This window comes from Garra rufa, chromosome 6 (genome assembly GCF_049309525.1).
Source record: "Garra rufa chromosome 6, GarRuf1.0, whole genome shotgun sequence".
Classification (NCBI taxonomy): domain Eukaryota; kingdom Metazoa; phylum Chordata; class Actinopteri; order Cypriniformes; family Cyprinidae; genus Garra; species Garra rufa.
Window position 1 is genome coordinate 53,991,114 of NC_133366.1, and position 22,772 is coordinate 54,013,885.

The 22,772-nt window shown below is 31.7% G+C and overlaps 1 protein-coding gene across 1 annotated transcript in view; it reads left to right on the plus strand.

Moving 5' to 3' along the window:
- LOC141336980 (neural cell adhesion molecule 2) overlaps positions 1–22,170 on the plus strand; it is a 95,067-nt gene extending 72,897 nt beyond the window's left edge. Inside the window, exons 16-17 of the mRNA XM_073842701.1 lie at positions 11,064–11,271; positions 21,082–22,170. Coding sequence (XP_073698802.1) covers positions 11,064–11,271; positions 21,082–21,196 — 323 coding nt within the window. The 3' untranslated portion in view covers positions 21,197–22,170. The remainder of the gene's footprint in view (positions 1–11,063; positions 11,272–21,081) is intronic.
- Positions 22,171–22,772: the final 602 nt, after the last annotated feature.

Sequence of the window (22,772 nt, forward strand, 5' to 3'; positions counted from 1 at the left end):
AACTTTGGAAGATCTAAGACGACAAGAAACTTTCCTCATCCGTATTCCTGCCGTCCTCATAAACCCGATACGATAATCTGAGAAAGGTTTGAAGGCGTGGGATAAAAACAGTGATGTTAAAGTAAAGTCACGGTGGATCAGGATTGGTTTCGGGTCTCAGGTAGAGATGAGATGCCTGCAGCCAATCAGATCAGATCAAATGCGGTGCTGCAGTGTGATTGGCTGAAGCCGTTCGAAGAGCTGATCTGTATTCATGAGACGACCAGCCGCTCCACATCTTGACCTGAGCTTTACGCACTTAACCAGACAAACTCAACCAGTCTTTCTGGAAGCGGAGAACGTAAGAAACGGGTGAATATCATGAAATATGTTTAACCTCAAAATCAGGAAGCAATGATATTTTGCTAAACTGAAACAAAGCTAGTTTTAGGACCATCAAGATGCTTTACTTTAATGATTTTTAAAGTATTGTGCAGTACAACAAATTCTACTAAAATGTCTATATTTTATTACCGTTTAATTCAATTAATATTGTATATTTTTCTTATTACAGTAATGAAAATTTGATTACTTTTAGAATTAATAATTTGATTTTTGTAATATAGTAAGTTTTGTTTATTTATTACAGCATTTGTTGCATTTTTGTAGTCATCATAAATTGGGCAGTGAAGCAGTTACTATGTGTAAATATTTTTCTATTTTAAAACTTTTAAAACCTTCATTTTTTTTAGTAAGTTTTTAAGTAAGTAATACAGTATATTATTTAATTAATTAATATGGGAATACTGTAATGTGAATGCAGGGTTTAAACATTTTGTGTTTTTAAAAATCACCATAAATTACTCTTTTGTTGTTGTTTTTTATTAGATGTAGTATTTTTTTTATAAAGTTTGGTAAAAATATACTCATTTTTAGTATTTAAACAATTTGTATTTTTAAAAATCACCAGAAATTACACATTACATAAATCACCATCAATTTATTTTTTGTTGTTTATTTATTTTTTTCATTAGAAGTAGTATTTTTTTAGTAAAGTTTAGTAAAAAATGTAACAATTTGTATTATTTAAAAATGTTGTATTATTAAAAATCATACAAAAACTACACATTAAAGCAAACACTACTATATACTTTTTTTTTTTTTTTACAATTTAATTTAGCATTTAGTTAATTCATTAATATGGGGTTTTCCCCATTACTGTAATGAGAATTTGGGGTTAAATGTTGGCATTTAAACATTTTGTATTTTTAAAAAATCACCATAAATTACTTTTTTGTTGTTGTTTTCACAATTTAAATATTTAATTTAATTTATTTATTTTTTGTTTGAGTTTAAAAATACATTTTTGCATTTAAATAAGTAAATAAGTAATTATCTATTTATTTATTTACTTATTTATTTATGGAATTATTGCATTTTAGTCATGATAAATTGGGCAGTGAAGCAATTACTACTATGTTTAAATACTTTACCATTTTAAAATGAATATATTATATATAATGCATTAATTATTGAACCTAAAACAGGTTTAATTTTCTATTTTCCTCTATTATTTTCAAGATCTAATATGATCTGGACAGGTTTTGTGTGATTCACCCAAACAAACACACACACACACACACACACACACACACACACACACACACACACACTGTTGAGCTGGTGTTTGTGAAGTGTGTGTAGTATCATGTTGTTTGGCAGGCTGTGTTGTCTTTTCTCATTAGTCAATAAAGCAGTATGGAGGAAAGAAAATAACACGCCTTTCCTTTTTTAGACTCGCCTCATCATTTATTAAGAGAAGCTACAGCTTTGTAATCTGTATTTCAACACCTTTTACATTTTTCATTCATAACTCACTAAAATTGACTGGCAATCTTTTGCTAAAAGAAACATGTATCAGGTGAATTGAAATTTTTTGATATAAATATATATATAAGTGTGTCTGCTGTTTAAGATGCATGTGTCTTCTTTTTATCTGCTTTGATTTAAATGATCCTGTAATGAATGGTGTGGTCTCCAGCTCTGTGTTCCTTCTGTTTGAGCCGTATCAGTGACGGTGTTGGCCTCGGTTCACACAGATCTTCAGTGAATCTGTCCTGCTCTGACTGCATTCGACTGATTAGAGCTGATTTAATCAGATGCTGCTCTTTGATTAGGGATTGATTTCTGCTCTTAATCAGGAGATCAGCCACCTTTACTCAAGTCATACCGCATTTAATTCACTTATTGTGTTTGTTTGGAGAGCGGCTTTGATTTTTCCTTTACAGTCAATTAGTTTGAAGACTCTTAATATTGTGGCGTAAAAACATAATCATGCTAGTAAACGTTTTAATTGTTGTTTTGTTTTGTTTTTTGGATACAACAACAACAATTTAAAGCAGTATCACACGTATTGTTGTTATGCTTAAACCTTTGACCCATAAATATTTATTTAAATTAATATATTTTTCCAATTACTCTAATGAGAACTTGGGGTTTACTTACTTATTTATTTATTTATTTATTATTTTACTAGATTTATTATTATTTTAATCTGCCATTTTTAACGACGTTTAGTAAAATGTAGTCATTTTTAGTATTTAAATATTTTGTATTTTTTTAAAATCACCAAAAATTTCACATTACAGCAGATACTACACTGCCCTCCACTAATATTGGCACCCTTGGTAAATATGAGCAAAGGTGGATGTGAAAATAAATCTGCATAATTTATCCTTTTGATCTTTCATTCAACAAATTCACAAAATTCTAACCTGTCATTGAAGTAAGTCAATAGAACCAATGGCTGAAATCTCATTATGAAATAAATGACTTTTCTCTAGTTCACGTTGGCCACTGTTATTGGCACCCAATTATTGCAATGTCCTTTTCCCAACATAACAGCTCTGAGTTTCCTCCAACAACTGACAAGAGATCATTCTTTCATACAGAATCTCAGATTCTCCAGAATCTCTTTATTCCCAGCTTCACGTTGGTGCTTCTTCTCTTCAGTTTCTATACAGGGTTGAGGTCAGGGAACTGGGACGCCATGGTAAAAGCTTCATTCTGTGCTCAGTGACACAATTTTGTGTTGATTTTGATGTTTGTTTTGGATCATCGTCCTGTTGGAAGATGCAACCATGGCCCATTATAAGATTCCCAACAAAGGCAGTCAGGTTTTGATTTTTTATCTGCTGGTATTTGATAGAATCCATGAAGCCATGTATCTAAACAAGATGTCCAGGACCTCCGGCAGAAAAATAGGTCCACAACATTAAAGACCCAGCAGTATTTTTAACTGTGGGCATGGGGTACTTTATCATCTCTGTCTGCAACAAAACCATCTGGAGGGTTAGCTGCCAAACAGCTCATTTTTAGTTTCATCTGACCATAGAAGCCAGTCCTGTTTGAAGTTCCAATCATGTCTGACAAGTGAATATGCTGGAGTTTGTTTTAGATGAGCCAGGAGGGTTTTTTCTTGAAACCCTCTGGAACAACATGTGGTGATGTAGGGGCCGTTTGATCATTTTATTTTAGGCTTTCTGACTCCAAGACTCAACAATTCTCTGCAATTCTCCAACTGTGATCCTTGGAGAGTCTTTGGCCGCTCAAACTCTCCTCCTCATCGTGCATTAGGATGATATAGACACACATCCTCTTCTAGGCAGATTTGTAACATCTTTAGTTGATTGGAACTTCTTAATTCTCCTTGTGATGGATGATTAAGGGAATTTGGCTTTTGTGTTCCTCATATTTATAATCCTGTGGAACAGAAAGTTATGACTGGACAATGTTATACTCCTAGCCACCCTGGTGTGCTAAAAAAAAAAAGTAATATTAATGGGAATATAATTTAAAGATATTTTACTTAGACAAATTTTTAGGGGTGCCAATAATTATGGCCAACGTGAATTAGAGAAAAACATTTATTTCATGATGAGATATCCCCCCATTTTCCATCGTTTTACTTCAATGAAAGGTTAGAATTTTGTGAATTTTTCGAATGAATATATATATATATGAGGACCACAAAACCAGTCATAAGGTTAAATTTTACAAAACTGAGATGTATACCAGGGTTTCCGCGGGGTCTTAAAAAGTCTTAAAAAGTCTAAAATTTAAAAATCAAAATTTTAGGCCTTAAAAAGTCTTAAATTCGCTGTTCTAGGTCTTAAATAATTTTACACAGGTCTTATTTTTCCGATGTCCATGTAACGCTACCTCTAAAGCTCATTTAAATTCTCTTTTTGTTGTTTCCGTGGTGTTGTAGTTCTTTATTTCACTATTCCAAATATAATTTGCTGTATTTAAACTACAAATGAGACCAGCATGCAATAGCCAATCAGCTTTCTGTTATTGGCGCGAGTCTCTCTCGGATTGTACCACAGAAGTAAAATGGATTTAACTTTTTAGCTTTGGGGAAGTGCAAGTTTAGCGATACTTAGCTTGAAAAAACTGAATATAGGGCTTGGCTAAGGCCAGTTGCTAACAACTGTAGATTTTTTTCTCCCCCTGCGGAAGTTACTGCGTCTTCAGACAGAATCGCAGTAGCAGAATACAGGTCAAACTACCTTTTTCTGTATATAATGTTCTCAATTACTTGCCCGACCGAACAAACCGCCTGATTAAAACTGAAGTGACAAAACAACTAGCGAAGCATCGAAAGGCAAGAAAGATTCATATTTTAATACATTCAACGTAAACAGAAATTGATAATGGATAGTGTATTTCTGGTCTATTTGTGACATACTTTAAAACAAATGAATGTAACAGCATTCTAAAGAAACACACTGAGGTAAAAATTTTAAATGTATAGTTTATTTATAACATGATATAGTTCAGTAATATACCAAGTGAGCTTTTTGCTGAATATTCTCACAATTACAAATTTTACATTAATTTTAGCTCAATAAACAAGTAGTTAGTCAAGTAGTTACTTACATATTAGACAAAATATTTTCACTGTTCTGTTCTGTTTCACCAACGAAAATAGTTCCAAACAAGGATCGCAGCAGAAGCATTCTCCTAGCAACATTTTGCTATGATTCAGCATTTTGCTCGAATCAGTTGAAATAACTCGCTCATGAAGTGACTTACCGCCACCTGCTGGTAGTTTAGTGTGTTTAAAAGTATGCCTCCACACCCAACATTTCTAATTTATATATTTATAAATCAATAAATGTATTTAAAACAATAATCTCACTTTAAATTTTGCAGTGTAAATTGTGTAATCTCACTGCTAACAGCCATTTAGAATTTGATAAATTCATAAAATAAATTCCAAAGGTAATGCATACATTTCAAAAGTAAAAAAAAAAAGGCCATTATAAAGGTAAATCAAATATGCAGATTTAAGATGTAAAAGCTAATAGAGCACTGATGAAAATATTGCTTCAGAATTTTTTTTTTTTACATCAGATATTTCTAGTAGTACTTTTATGGGGATATTTTGTGTGGAATAGTATCTGCTGATATGAAAAGTTCACTGTATATCGTAGTAATAAATGTAATTTATGACAGCCATGAAATTGTGTTTACTTTTTACATTAAACACATTAAATATTACATATATGCATGTAATATAATATCTATTTCCATTACAGGTTTCGGTCTTAAATTTCATATAAGGTGGTATTAAAAAGGTCTTAAAAAGTCTTAAATTTCACTTGTTCATATCTGCAGAAACCCTGGTATACATCATATGAAAGCTCAATAAATAAGCTTTCTATTGATGTATGGTTTGTTAGGATAGGACAACATTTGGTCGAGATACATCTGTTTGAAAATCTGGAATCTGAGAGTGCAAAAAATCAAAATCCTGAGAAAATCACCTTTAAAGTTGTCCAAATTAAGTTCTTAACAATGCATATTACTAACCCAAAATTACATTTTGATATGTTTACAGTAGGAATTTTACAGAAAATCTTCATGGAACATGATCTTTACTTAATTTCCTAATGATTTTTGGCATAAAAGAAAAAACAGTAATTTTGACCCATACAATATATTTTTGGCTATTGTTCAGGAACAGATCGCTGGTTTCAGGTCAGCAGACAGCGGCTGTAAAACGCTGCGTGGGCATGAATATGATGATATGGACATTTGGCTCCATATAATATTGTATGATAGTGATGCTTCATGCGGGATGGTTACTTCAGCGGCGCTCAGAGCTGTTTTTGTGAGTCATTTAGTGCTCTATCGGCAGATAATGTTGGTCAAACTCAGCACCAGCGGAAAGGAAGTGTATTTTATGAAGAAAAAGCACACGAATAGACTCAAATAAGTCAGACCAGGGCTACATTACACACACAGGGGCCAAAGGTGAGTTTGAGAAAAAGGGTTTAAGCATAAAAACAATAAGTGTAATACTGCTTTAAATTGTTGCTGTTTTTCCCAAAAAATATTAAAATATTTTCTGTTTAATTTACTTGCATTTTTGTTTTTCTGAGCAAAAAATAAATATAATACATTTCGCCCCTAAAATGTAATTTGGTCTTGTCAGGCATATTTAACTAAATCAATTGATGACATATTAAAAGACTAATAACTTTCACCCCAAATACTAACTAGTTGTAATTCTACGTTTTTTTAAATTTACCACTATCCTAGGTTTTACCCATTTGTCAATAAGAATGTTTTTACCTATTTAAAACACAATAAAATTGAATATTCTTTTATATATTTTAATATGTTCAAGTCAGAATAAACATGTTGTTTGAATTTTTACACAAATATTGTTACACTGAATAACAATGTAACGTAATTTCAACCAAATTTTGACATTTTTATCTTTAAATGCTTATTAGAAACCTTAAAAAGTAGACACTTTAATTACATTTAATGTGCTTTCTATAGACATAAAATCACTTTTGTAAATTTCTTTTGATATGGACATCTTTGACCCACACAAAAAAATATGTGTTAAAAATATTGTGCTGGTTTAAAGGCTTACTCCACTTTCAGAATGAACATTTCCTGATAATCTACTCACCCTCATGTCATCCAAGATGTTCATGTCTTTCTTTCTTCAGTCGCAAAGAAATTAATTTTTTTGTAGAAAACATTCCAGAATTTTTCTTAAGTGGTGTTCAACAGATTGAAGGTTAAAAATGCACTTTCAAATGGCTCTAAATGATCCCAGCCAAGGAATAAGGGTATTCTCTAGCAAAACGATTAGTCATCTTCTTAAAAAAAAAATGTTTATACACTTTTTAACCTCAAATGCTCAAATGAAACTTGAGTTATGTGCACATAAACTTCTTCAAATAACAAGCAGGTAATTAAACCGGCAACTAAATTATTGATTAAAATTAAGATCCAGTTTGAGAGATTTTTTAACTAAAACATTCTCATTTGTCGTTGATTGATTTAGGTGTGATTGATTAGCCAGTGTTTAAAGGGACAGTTCACCCAAAAATGAAAACTTGAAAATGAAAATGTGCTCACTCTCAGGTCATCCAAGATTAGGATGAGTTTGTTTCTTCATCAGATTTGGAGAAATATATCATTCCATCACTTGCTCGCCAATGGATCACCAATGCAGTGAATGGGTGCCGTCAGAATGGGAGTCCAAACAGCTGAAAAAATCATCACAATAATCCACAAGTAATCCACACTCCACTCCAGTCCATCAGTTAACATCTTGAGAAGATAAAAGCTGACACAAATCCATCATTAAAGACGTTTTTAACTAAAATATCAGTCTATAATCCATAATAACGCCTCATCCATGGAAAAAGTCCATCTCTTCTTGTCTCTCACATCAAAATGCAGCTGTTTTGGCTTGTAAATGGTACTTGATCTGTGCAGATTTCTCTCCTGATTCAGACCAGACCACTTTTTTTCACTGGAGGAAGCATTATTATGGATTATGGGCTCATATTTTGGTTAAAAATTTGTCTAAAATCAGCCTAAAAAATGTGCTCATCCTCAGACCATCCAAGATTAGGATGAGTTTGTTTCTTCATCAGATTTTGAAAAGTATATCATTCCATCACTTGCTCGCCAATGGCTCCTCTGCAGTGAATGGGTGCCGTCAGAATAGATAGAGTCCAAAACAGCTGATAAAAACAGCTGATAAAATCATCACAATAATTCACAAGTAATTCACACTCCACTCCAGTCCATCAGTTAACATCTTGAGAAGACAAAAGCTGAAACAAATTGATCATTTAAGACTTTTTTTTAAACTAAAATACAAGTCAATAATCCAAAATAACGCTTCCTCCAGGGAAAAAGACCATCTCTTCTTGTCTCTCACATCAAAATGCAGCTGTTTTGGCTTGTAAATGGTACTTGATCTGTGCAGATTTCTCTCCTGATTCAGACCAGACCACTTTTTTTCCCTGGAGGAAGCGTTATTATGGATTATGGGCTCATATTTTGGTTAAAAATTTGTCTAAAATCAGCCTAAAAAATGTGCTCATCCTCAGACCATCCAAGATTAGGATGAGTTTGTTTCTTCATCAGATTTTGAAAAGTATATCATTCCATCACTTGCTCGCCAATGGCTCCTCTGCAGTGAATGGGTGCCGTCAGAATAGATAGAGTCCAAAACAGCTGATAAAAACATCACAATAATTCACAAGTAATTCACACTCCACTCCAGTCCATCAGTTAACATCTTGAGAAGACAAAAGCTGAAACAAATTGATCATTTAAGACTTTTTTTTAAACTAAAATACAAGTCAATAATCCAAAATAACGCTTCCTCCAGGGAAAAAAACCATCTCTTGTTGTCTCTCACATCAAAATCCAGCTGTTTTGGACTGTTTTGGACTGTGCAGATTTCTCTCCTGATTCAGACTAGACCACTTTTTCACTTGAGGAAGTGTTATTATGGATTATTGATTCGTATTTTAATTTAAAAAGTCTTAATAATGGATTTGTTTCAGCTTTTGTCTTCACAAGATGGTAACTGATGGACTGGATTGGTGTGGATTACTTGTTGATTATAGTGATTTTTTTTTTTTATCAGCTCTCGTTCTGACGGCACCCATTCACTCCATTGGTGAAACAGTAATGGAATGTTACATTTCTCCAAATCTGATGAAGAAAAACTCATCTACATCTTCTAAACATTTTTGGCTGATCTACTCAGCCAACTTGAAGCTGCATTAAATATTTGCGCGAAAGTGAGTGTTTTGAAGTTTGATTTGTATTTACTTCATCCAGCGCTGAACATGAATTCTCAGTTTCGTGTTTGATGCTCTGCATGTTTCCCCCTTTGATAAGAATCAATGAAACCCTCTGAAGATGTTCAGGGCACTGATGTTGACTCAAGGCTTCCCATATTTAAGAGTTTTCTTCTAATCAATCAGTGCTTCAGGTGTCTTTAGCACATGAGTAGACATTTAGATGGTGTTTACGCTGCGGGTCAGTCCACGCTCTCGCTCGATAAGCCGTAATATGAAGGTGAATGTCAGGCTCCGCTGGCTCTTTGTATTTCTAACATGTTGTGTATGAATCTTTGATGCCTTCATCCATAACGCATCAAAACAACCTGAAGATGGACTGCAGAATCATGTCCTAACTCTGATCAATAAGAGCTGTGGACTAAACACATCACAAACAGTCACATCTCTGAACCTGTGATTACGGAGAAATCATGTAAAAGATTTGCTTCTTTTCATTTTATTTATTATAAAGTAGTAACACACATGTCAGAAAATGACTACTAGCCAATAAATCAACATTTGACCACTGAAAAAATATATGAAAACAATCCCAAATAGATTGGCAGCCAGGGCTGTTATTGTAAATTAAAGCCAAATCCATTAAAATAAAGTTATAATATAATATAAAAACTATAAATTAACATAAAAAACTAAAGAAGGTTAAGAACTAAAATGAATTTAAAACTTAAAATGTAATTAAAATATTTGTGTTATAAAAGTATGGTAATATATAATATATATTATTGTTTTTTATAGATAGAAATCTGCAGGATGTTATAAAAGCATGTTTACTGAACAGTTTTATTGCAAACTAAAATTAAAACTAAAAAGGTTTATTAAAATAACACTGAAATAAAAATAAATAAATATTTGATCAAACTAAACTGAACTACTAACTAAAACTAAAATAAAGCTAAATATAAATATTACAAACAAACAACATAAAATTACTTTAATCAAAATGAAAAAATATGAATAAATACTATAATAGTGTATAAATAATACTAAAATTACTTCTGGCAACAACGTAGACATCAATCAACAAATGTTGATGTGTTAGCGTGTGAATTTTTATTGTATTCACGGCAAAAAAATGCTTTTCTTAGCTAGATATTTTGTCTTGTTTCCAGCCAAAATATCTAAAAAGAAAAAAAAAGTCAAAATTAAGTGTTTTTGCTGGAAACAAGCAAAATAATCTCCCAATGGGGTAAGAAAAATAATCTGATTTCTGTTTGAAAAAAAAAACAAACAAAAAAACATCTTACCCCATTGGCAGATTGTTTTGCTTAAGCGAAAACTCACTTAATTTTGATGTTTGTTTGTTTTTTTCTAAAAAAATTAAAAAAAGAAAATCATTTTTTAATCGTCTAGGAAATCGTACTTGATTTACGAATTTTTAGATATTTTGGCTGGAAACGAGACAAAAAAAATCTAAGTAAGAAAAGCATTTTTAGTATTTATGTGCATGATCTTTCAAAAATATCACCAAATATAAAAAGAAAAAATAAATAAATTAAATTACACAAGAAAGTCAGTAAATAAATAACGGTTTGAACCTGGCAAAAAAAATATTTTTTTATTTTTAAAAATAACGGAAGTGGTGTACACTAAATGTAGGATGAATTGCATTTATTCTTGTTATTTATAGATAGAAATATAGAAATAGCATAACATTTGGACGTTTGATGCATGTTATAGAATTCACTGTTCTCATAAAATTGCATGTAAGTTGCACTGACTTCTGAGATCTTGAAAGCCTTGACTTCTCTGAGACTTAAACAGAACATGAACAGAAACAGTCTGAATCTCTGAGCTGCTGAATTCATCTCTCATCTCCATCGGTGTGTTTTCAGTCATGCAGATGGATCTGAGAGGTTGTTGAGATTGTGGTTTGCTCTTGGGTCTCAGCAGATTCCCTGTTCAGCGGCCTGGGCCTCGGTGCGGTGGTGGGTCTGGGCGTGGCGGCTCTTCTTCTGCTGCTGGTGCTGGTGGACGTCAGCTGCTTCTTCCTGCGCCAGTGCGGCCTCCTCATGTGCATCACCCGCAAGCTCTGCAGCAAGAAATCCTCCACCAGCGGCAAGAGCAAAGAGCTGGAGGAGGGCAAAGCAGCGTATCTGTGAGTTCATCGCCTTTCGTTTGCATGAGCGCCGATCGTCATTGCACTAGAGCTTTCATTTTATGTGATGCATGACTATTTGTGAGTATGTGGCAACTGAAAGACTAGAAGACTAGCTAGACCAGCTTAAACCAGCACTAACCAGCAGTTAGTTTATGTTGTTTTGTGTCTCACAGTGAAAACGTTGTTCCAACATTGTTTTCTCAATGTCAACATCTCCTTGAATCCTAAAGGATTTTGAGTGTTTGAAGGGTTAGTTTGCTGAAATTTTTCATCAAGGGTGCGTTAAATAGCACATAAAATTACTAAAAGGAAAATAAAATCTTAAAATATAATTAAAAATGTGTATGTTTGCTATAAACGTTTATTGAATTTTATCGAAATAATGCTAGAAATTTTTTTTTTAGGTTTTTTTAAACTAGAATTTTACTAATAAATTTACTAACTGAATAAAACTAAATTGATTGTGTGTTTTACGTTTTAGTTTGTTGAAATTGATACTTTTGTTCATCAAGGATGCATTAAATAGCACATGAAGTTACTGAAAGGAGAATAAAATGAAAAACTAAAATCTAATTAAAATATTTATGCTATAATAAAAGTTTATTGAATTTCATTAAAATAATGCTGAAATAAAAATAAAAATAATAATAATAAATATAAAAAAAATCTAAACTGTAATAAGTTTTTTTTAACTGAAATTTTACTAAAATTACTAAAACTAAAATGTTTGTGTTTGAAGGTTTAGTTTGCTGAAATTGATACTTTTGTTCATCAAGGATGCATTAAATAGCACATTAAAATTACTAAAACGAAAATAAAATGAAAACCTAAAATCGAATTAAAATATTTATAGTATAATAGCATAAAAAATGTAGAAATATTGTTTTTATAGTTATAGATAAAATTACTAAATAAAAATAGTAATTATAAAATAAAATAAAATATTAGAAAAAAAATATATATATATATATATTAGATGAAAAATAAACTGTATTAAGTTTAAATTTAACTGACATTTTACTAAAATGAATAAAACTAAAATGTTTGTGTGTTTGAAGGTATAGTTTGCTGAAATTAATACTTTTATTTATCAAGAATGCATTAAAAAGCACATAAATTTACTAAAAGGAAAATAAAACAAGTACTATAATACCGTAAAAATAATATTTATTCTTGTTTTTTTATAGTTATAGATAGAAAAATTGAGGGGGTTTAATGTATGCAATTAAAGTGTATTGAATTTTATTGAAATAATGCTGAAATTAAAAAAAAAAAAAAAATATATATATATATATATATATATATATATATATATATATATATATATTAGATGAAATATGTGTGTTTTGTGTGTTTGAAGATTTAGTTTGATGAAATTGATGCTTTTATTCATCAAGGATGCATTCAATTGATCAAAAGTGTCATTAAAGACATTTATAAAGTTTAAAAATATTTATGTTTCAAATGTTCTGTTAAGCTTTCAATTCATCAAAAAATCCTGAAAAATAAAATGTATCACAGTTTCCACACAAATATTGTCCAACAAAACAGTTTTCAACATTGATAATAGTAATAATATTTCTTGAACAGCAAATCAGCATTTTAGAATAATTTCTGAAGGATCATGTGACACTGAAAACTGGAGTAATGATGCTGAAAATTCAGCTTTGATCAAAGAATTAAATTACATTTTAATATATATTCACATAGAAAACTGCTGTTTTAAATTGTAATAATATTTCACAATTTTTTCCATATTAGCAGGAGAGATTAACAAGCAATTTACCAACAAGAGACGTTTGGTTAAAAAAAACTTCTTTGTATTACAGTCTTTGTGAGACTGTAATAATCATTTTAACATTCACATGTGAAGAGCTTCTAGTAAAGTCGTCATCTGTCTCTGAATCTGATGATTAATGGAAACTGACAGTCATTATCTAATAACGAGGGATGAATTTCACCCTCAGCTTACAGTAAATTATTTCATAATATATTCCCATTACCATTAAATGCTATTAATAATATGCACATACTATAGATATGCCGTAATCGCCTGGTTTAATAACGTTCTGCTGAGTGAGTTCAGTAAATGATCAGACAGATGGTTTCATTTGCTTTAGAATTACACAGATCTCGTGAGATTCATTTGCTAATAAAATCCCGAGTCTATTGATCTGTTTGCATTAGCGGCGCATTAAGTCCAGCATTGGTGGGTTTACCATCATAATCATCATCTGAGATTTTTTTCAGATATTATAGCTCACATAAACAGTTGAAGTCCTCGCTATAGTTTGTTTCCATTGAGACAAGTCAAAATAAAATCTTTAGATCTGTCTAACAGTGCAGGAAGAAGAAGTTACATTAATACATGCCTAAGCATCCTTTTTAAACTTGAGCATCCTTAATAAATACATGTGTTCAGAATGGAATACATATGGAAGCCCATTTCTGACACTGAATAAAAATAAAAAAGGTAATTGCAACTTTTTAATCTCACAATTCTGATATTTTTTTCTTGCAATTTCGAGTTTACACCTCTCAATTCTGACTTTTTTTTCTCTGGACTGAGATATAAATGCACAATTGTGAGTTAAAAATTGCAGGATATAAACTCATAATTGCAATTGCGAGTTTATATCTCGGAATTCTGGCTTTATTTCTCAGAATTGTTTATATAAAGTTTACTTTATATCTCAGAATTCTGATAATTCCGAGTTTATATCTCTTAAAATGCACAATTGTGAGTTATAAAGTCAGAATTAATGGCTTAATTCCGAGATACAAACTCGCAATTCTGAGAAGTGAAGTCAGAATTCTGAGTTTATATCTAGGAATTCTGACTTAATTTCTCAGAACTGCGAGTTTATATCTGGGAATTCTGACTTAAATTCTTAGAACTGGGAGTTTATATCTGGGAATTCTGACTTAAATTCTTAGAACTGCGAGTTTATATCTGGGAATTCTGACTTAAATTCTCAGAACTGCGAGTTTATATCTGGGAATTCTGAATTAATTTCTCAGAATCACGAGTTTATATCTGGGAATTCTAACTTAATTTCTCAGAATTGCGAGTATATATCTTGGAAATCTGATTTATTTCTCAGAATTGTAAGTTTATATCTCAAAAGTCCGAATTCGGAGATACAGTCTCGCAATTCTAAGAAATTAAGTCAGAATTACAAGTTTATATCTAGGAATTCTGACTTAATTTCTCAGAATTGCGAGTTTATGTCTCGGAATAATTACTTTATTTCTCAGAATTGCGAGTTTATATCTTTGAATACTGACTTTTTTTCTCAGAAGTCCAAGTTTATATCTCAAAAGTCAGAATTCCGAGATACAAACCTGCAATTCAAAGGAATGAAATCAGAATTCCGAGTTTATATTTCGGAATTTTGACTTTATTTCTCAGAATTGCAAGTTTATATCTTGGAAATCTGATTTATTTATCAGAATTGTAAGTTTATATCTCGGAATACTGACTTAATTTCTCAGAATTGCGAGTTTATATCTCAAAAGTCCGAATTCGGAGATACAGTCTCGCAATTCTAAGAAATTAAGTCAGAATTACAAGTTTATATCTAGGAATTCTGACTTAATTTCTCAGAATTGCGAGTTTATGTCTCGGAATAATGACTTTATTTCTCAGAATTGCGAGTTTATATCTTGGAATACTGACTTTTTTTCTCAGAAGTCTGAGTTTATATCTCGGAATTCTGACTTAATTTCTCAGAACTGCAAGTTTATATCTTTGAATACTGATTTTTTTTTCTCAGAATTGTAAGTTTATATCTCAAAAGTCCGAATTCGGAGATACAGTCTCGCAATTCTAAGAAATTAAGTCAGAATTACAAGTTTATATCTAGGAATTCTGACTTAATTTCTCAGAATTGCGAGTTTATGTCTCGGAATAATGACTTTATTTCTCAGAATTGCGAGTTTATATCTTGGAATACTGACTTTTTTTCTCAGAAGTCTGAGTTTATATCTCAAAAGTCAGAATTCCGAGATACAAACCTGCAATTCTAAGGAATGAAATCAGAATTCCGAGTTTATATTTCGGAATAATGACTTTATTTCTCAGAATTGCGAGTTTATATCTTGGAATACTGACTTTTTTTCTCAGAAGTCCGAGTTTATATCTCAAAAGTCAGAATTCCGAGATACAAACCTGCAATTCTAAGGAATGAAATCAGAATTCCGAGTTTATATTTCGGAATTTTGACTTCATTTCTCAGAATTGTGAGTTTATATCTCGGAATACTGACTTAATTTCTCAGGATTGCGAGTTTATATCTCAAAAGTCCGAATTCCGAGATACAGTCTCGCAATTCTGAGAAATTAAGTCAGAATTCCAAGTTTATATCTAGGAATTCTGACTTTATTACTCAGAATTGCGAGTTTATATGTCAGAATACTGACTTTATTTCTCAGAATTGCAAGTTTATATCTTGGAAATCTGATTTATTTATCAGAATTGTAAGTTTATATCTCGGAATACTGACTTAATTTCTCAGAATTGCGAGTTTATATCTCAAAAGTCCGAATTCGGAGATACAGTCTCGCAATTCTAAGAAATTAAGCCAGAATTCCAAGTTTATATCTGGGAATTCTGACTTAATTTCTCAGAATTGCGAGTTTATGTCTCGGAATTATGACTTTATTTCTCAGAATTGCGAGTTTATATCTTGGAATACTGACTTTTTTTCTCAGAAGTCCGAGTTTATATCTCAAAAGTCAGAATTCCGAGATACAAACCTGCAATTCTAAGGAATGAAATCAGAATTCCGAGTTTATATTTCGGAATTTTGACTTCATTTCTCAGAATTGTGAGTTTATATCTCGGAATACTGACTTAATTTCTCAGAATTGCGAGTTTATATCTCAAAAGTCTGAATTCCGAGATACAGTCTCGCAATTCTGAGAACTGAAGTCAGAATTCCAAGTTTATATCTAGGAATTCTGACTTTATTACTCAGAATTGCGAGTTTATATCTCAGAATGCTGACTTTATTTCTCAGAATTGTGAGTTTATATCTCAAAAGTCAGAAACAAACTCGCAATTCTGAGAAATGAAGTCAAAATTCCAAGTTTATATCTAGGAATTCTGACTTTATTACTCAGAATTGCGAGTTTATATGTCGGAATTCTGACTTAATTTCTCAGAATTACGAGTTTATATCTTGGAATACTGACTTTATTTCTCAGAATTGTGAGTTTATATCTCAAAAGTCTGAAACAAACTCGCAATTCTGAGAAATGAAGTCAAAATTCCAAGTTTATATCTAGGAATTCTGACTTTATTACTCAGAATTGCGAGTTTATATCTCAGAATACTGACTTTATTTCTCAGAATTGTGAGTTCATATCTCAAAAGTCAGAAACAAACTCGCAATTCTGAGAAATGAAGTCAGAATTCCAAGTTTATATCTAGGAATTCTGACTCAGATATAAAATTCTGAGTTTATATCTCTTAAAAGTGCACAATTGTGAGTTATGAAGTCAGAATTAATGACTTAATTCCGAGATACAAACTCGCAATTCTGAGAAATGAAGTCAGAATTCTGAGTTTATATCTCGGAATTCTGACTTAATTTCTCAGAACTGCGATTTTATATCTGGGAATTCTGACTTAATTTCTCAGAATCGCAAGTTTATATCTTGGAATATTGATTTTTTTCTCAGAATTGCGAGTTTATATCTTGGAATACTAACTTAATTTCTCAGAATTGCGAGTTTATATCTTGGAAATCTGATTTATTTCTCAGAATTGTAAGTTTATATCTCGGAATACTGACTTAATTTCTCAGAATTGCGAGTTTATATCTCAAAAGTCAGAAACAAACTCGCAATTCTGAGAAATTAAGTCAGAATTCCAAGTTTATATCTAGGAATTCTGACTCAGATATAAAATTCTGAGTTTATATCTCTTAAAAGTGCACAATTGTGAGTTATGAAGTCAGAATTGCAGAATGTAAAGTCATAATTGCAAGAAATTGCAGGTCAGAATTACGAGATAAAAACTAGCAATTTCTTAAAATTGTGAGTTTGTATCTGAAAAATTTACATTCATAGTGTGCACTAGTGTTGCTGTGTGTGTTTTAGTGTGATGGACACCTGCATGTGTGTTTGTGTGAGTAGGGTTGATGGCTCGAAGGAGCCCATCGTGGAGATGAGAACTGAAGAAGAGAGAATTACTAACCAGGAGGACGGCAGTCCAGTGCACGAACCCAATGAGACGACTCCTCTGACAGAGCCAGAGTAAGAGTTAGAGCTGAAATGTGAAGTGCGTCAGAGACAGACACTGGCTGTTTGGCACGTTACAAGTGATGGTTGAACTTTAACTTAAACTGTTCAAAAGCATTCATATTTTTATTCAACAAGAATGCATTAAACTGATCAAAAGCGACATTATGTTACAAAATATTCTATTTCAAATAAATGCTGTTCTTTTGAACTTTCTGTTTATCAAAGAATCTTGAAAAATAAAAAGTATCACTGTTTCCACAAAAATATTGGGCAAATCAGCATATTAGAATGATTTCTAAAAGATCTAACACTGAAAACTAAAGAAATGAAGCTGAAAATTCAGCTTTCGTCAAAGCAATTAATTACATTTTAACATGTACACTGATGTTCAAAAGTTTGGGTTGAGTAAGATTTGTGATTTTTTTTTAAAGAACTTTCTTGTGCTCATCAAGGCTGTGTTCATTTGATCAAAAATACAGAAAACAGTAATATTGTGAAATATTACGATGTAAAACAATGTTTTTATATATATATATTAATATACATTGAAATTTCATTTATATCTGTAATTAAAGTTGAATTTTCAGAATCATTACTCAAGTCTTCAGTGTCACATGATTTTTCAAAAATAATTCTAAGATGCTGATTTATTATCAATGCTTAGAATTATTTGATCAATAAAAGGTTAAAAAGAACAGCATTTATTTAAAATAGAAATGTTTTCTAATAATATACACTACTGTTCAAAAGTTTGGGGTCAGTCAATATTTATTCTTTCTTTTTTTTTGAAATTATTACTTTTATTCACTAAGGATGTTTAAAATTTAAAAAAAAAAAAAGTGATAGCATAGATTTACATTGTTAGAAAAAAAATATATATGTTCTTTTTTAATCCTGAAAAAAAGTATCACAGGTTTCAAAAAATATTTGGCAGGACAACTGTTTCCAACATTAATAATTCTAATAATAAATCAGTATATTAGAATGATTTCTGAAGGATCATGTGACACTTAAGACTGGAATAACAGCTGATGAAAATTCAGCTTTGCATCACAGGAATTTCGAGTTTATATCTTGGAATACTGACTTTATTTCTATGAAGTCTGAGTTTATATCTCAAAAGTCAAAATTCCGAGATATAAACTCGCAATTCTGTGAAATGAAGTCAGAATTCCAAGTTTATAGCTCACAATTTTGACTTCATTTCTCAGAATTGCAAGTTTATATCTCGGAATTCTGACTGTATTTCTAAGACGTCCGAGTTTATATCTCAAAAGTCAGAATTCCGAGATACAAACTTGAAATTCTGAGAAATGAAGTCAAAAGCCCAAGTTTATATCTCAGAATTTTGACTTAATTTCTCAGAATTGCGAGTTTATATCAGAATTCTGACTTAATTTCTCAGAATTGCGAGTTTATATCTTGGAATACTGACTTTTTCTCAGAATTGTGAGTTTATATCTTGGAATACTGACTTAATTTCTCAGTATTTCTCAGTATTGCGGAATTCTCGGAATAAATTATATTTATATTTTTAAGTATAATAAATAAAAAAACATTATTTCATATTGTAATAACATTGTGCAATGTTACAGTTTTTTTCTGTATTTTTGATCAAATAAATGCAGCCTTGATGAGCATTAGTTCTTTAAAAAAAAACATTACAGGTCTCACTGATCCCAAACTTTTGAGCATTAGTGTATATTTTCACTTTATAAAACAGCCAAGTGTAATAATATTTCACAATTGTAATTTGATCAAATAAATGCAGTCCTGCTAAACAAAAAAGACAGATCCCAAACTTTTGAATAGTAGTACCTCAGATCACAATCTCTGACTCCAAACACTCCCAGATAGTTAAGATATGAACTGCAAACTTGGTACAATCCATTGAATGCTTCTGAGTGCTTTCATCCCGTCGGCATCAAGGAAACTTTCTGACTATAGCTCCTTGTAGAGCTTTCAAGCTGTTCTCCAAAACTCAGTACCGTCCTTCAGTCTGTCCTGTCACTCAGCTAGGCTTACTAATGCTCAAGACGTATGTGACCTCCAAACTACTAATATCTTTTTCAAAGAACATAAAAGCTTTTTAAACTTTCAGGCGAGGCTTTATCAAGCCAAAAATTCAAAGTTTGTCTTGTCTCATATTCCTTTTATACTTTATATCTTAACGTCTTTGGCTTAGTAGCCCTTAAAAACAACTCTTTTTATGTCTGTCTTATTGGACGTTCATTTACAAGAACAAGTTTTGGAGGCCTGAAAATGCTTGAAAACGATACCGTTGTCGTCTCTGTGTAAACTACAAAAACACGTTTTTTTATGAAAGGCTCATAGTGTTTCTTTACAAAGTAAAACTGGCCTGGCATGCACTGTAAAAAGTTTTCACCAGTTTGAACTTAAAAACTTAAGTTTAGCAGCTGCCTTAAAATGTTAAGTTAAATCAACTTAAGTCATTTCAACTCACAAGTTAAATCAACTCATTATTACAACATGTTAGCAATATGCTTATCATGCTAACAATGTGCTAGAAACATGTTAATCATGCTAACAACATGTTAGCAATATGCTAATCATGCTAACAATATGCTAGCAACATGCTCCTACACTGTAAAAAAAAATCCGTAAAATTTACGGTAAAAAAACTGGCAGCTGTGGTTGCCAGAATTTTACCGTAAAAAATACGGTAGCAATGTTTTACATTTTAAGGTTTTCACTTAAATTTACAGGTAAATACCGTAACTTCATACTAAAAAACGTAACTCATATAATGGTAATGTACCAACTTTTTGAAGAACTGAAATCTGTTTTGTACCTTTGTAATACAATGATAACCACCAAAAGCAGGTGGTGATGACAACATCACATGATGAACCAAAGCCCATCGCACAGAGGTTTTAAATGACAACATATATAGAAGGTGCACAGTGTCATTCACACAAACACTAAACACCATCATGGTAACACACATAAAACTTAAATAATGCAAAAAACGTTAATTTGACAACATTAGATGTAACATAAAACACTAATGTACAAAACCGCCAAGAAAAAAAATTAAGATGAAGTTATATAAAAAAAAAAAACATCAAATAAAAAAATGAAATACAGGGAATTCTGGGAATGTCAATTTACGGTTATTCACTGTAAATGTTACGTTTCTTTTTCACTTCCAAAAACGGTATACTACCGTAAAATTAAATGCAATGTCCAACACAGTTTTTCACCGTATATAGAAGGGGAACTTACCGTTAACCATTTCACAGATTTTTACTGTAGCATTTTTACAGTTTTTTACCGTTAAATTCACTGTCATTTTTTACATTGTAAGTAGTCAGTGGTCATTGACAGGTTTGGCAAAATGATAGTTTCAGGCCTGGTTTTTAGTATCTACATGATCAGCTGATGTTCAGACGCCACTTACATTTCCAGTCTGTTGTGTGAGTGTTTGTGTAGATCATCTGCACGCTAATGCATGACCTTTCCAAAGTCACGTCCTTCTGTCGTCCGTGGTTGGGCGCGGTTTGAGCTAATCACGACTAACGCTGACTCTGACTGCAGGAAGCTCCCGCTGAAGGAGGAGAACGGCAAGGAGGTGCTGAAGCCGGACTTGATCGAGATCAAGGTCCACACGGACAACAGCCTCCACACAAAACAGGACGACAGCAAAGCGTAATGGAGCCCCGAGACATTCCCCGCCCCAACAAACTCAGACCAAAATGTAGAAAGCAGAAAATACCATAAAAGAGAAACGAAAAGAGAAGGGAAAAAAAGTCGGGCCACCGATGAAGGGCGTGTAAATATGTTCAAATACAAACAGAGACGGCGGTTTTGTGATAAATCTACTGTCCTTTCTATTCACAAAGACTCCAGCACTGCTTTGGGTTGGCGTTTGCGTCTTGATGTTCTGGTTTGGCCGTGGAGGATCTCACAAAGTCATTTGTTTGGATTTCCAGGCCTTTCTTCTACTTTCCAGGCATGTCGAGTCGGATTTTTATTTCTGCCCAGCGGGACGTCGTATTGTGTCTATAGTCTTGATGATTTCAGATTCTGGGCTTCTCATCTAAATGTGTTCGAGACTTCATCGGTTTTTGGCTTTTCCATGTTTTGGTAGGACTTTTCAATGGAGAAAATCCCGGAATTGGATTTCTTCTGGTTTTTTTTTGTTGTTTTTTTTTCTAGGCATGTCCAGCGAGAACTAAGCGGCGCGTCTTATGTATGCATCTCGTCGTCATGAGTTTTAAACGCAGGGGTCACTTCGCAAAAGAAACCTGGCCAAACTTTGTAGTCAAGTGACTTTGTAGTTTGGATTTGCTCAACTGCCATGATGCCAGATCAAATGCTCTTCTTAATTTATGTTGATTAATGTGTGCATGAGTGAGTGTGTGTGAGAATGTGAGCACACAAATACACAAAGATGCCAATGTTTGACCGATGCTTTTCGAGAGCAGTGTTGTTATTCAGCTGACTTGCTCAGGAGGATTATCTTCAATGGTTAGTCCATCATGAATAGTAGTTAAGCTGGAAAACTGACTCTATCGCCCCCTGGAGGTCAGTGTTGTTTTAGTATTGTTTTAATATTGTAGTATTGTATATATTTTAATTTTAGTTTAATTTTTGAAATGTAATCATGTTATTTTTATTAGTTTTTGTTTCTACTTTTTTTTTTTTAATATTATAGCATTTTGTTAAATAATAATAAATAAAATAAATTTAATGAAGTGCATTAATATTTTAAATTAGCATGTATTTTTACAGTTTTATTTAAATTAGTCAGTGTATTTATTTATTTATTTTTATTTAGTGCCTTTGTCATTTTGGTTAGCTTAATTTTTTATAGATTTTTGTTTAGCATTTTTTCATATTTCCACATTTTTTCAGTAAATTTACTACTTTAGCTTTTCGTTAAATTGAAATAAAAGAAATGTAATGAAGTGCATTAATATTTTAAATTAGCTTGCATTTTTACATTTTCAGTTTATTTTAATTTTAGTCCATTATTTATTTATTTTGCTTTTGTAATGATATTGTGTGCATTTGTCATTTTTGTTAGTTTTATTTTTTATATATTTCCGCATTTTTCAGTAATTTTAATACATTAGCTTAAACGTATTTTATTTTGCTTATTTGCTTAGGCGGCATTGCTCAATTTGTTTGTTTTCATGGCATTTCGTTAAATTCAAATAAAAGAAATTTAATGAAGTGCATTAATATTTTAAATTAGCTTGCATTTTTACATTTTCAGATTTTAT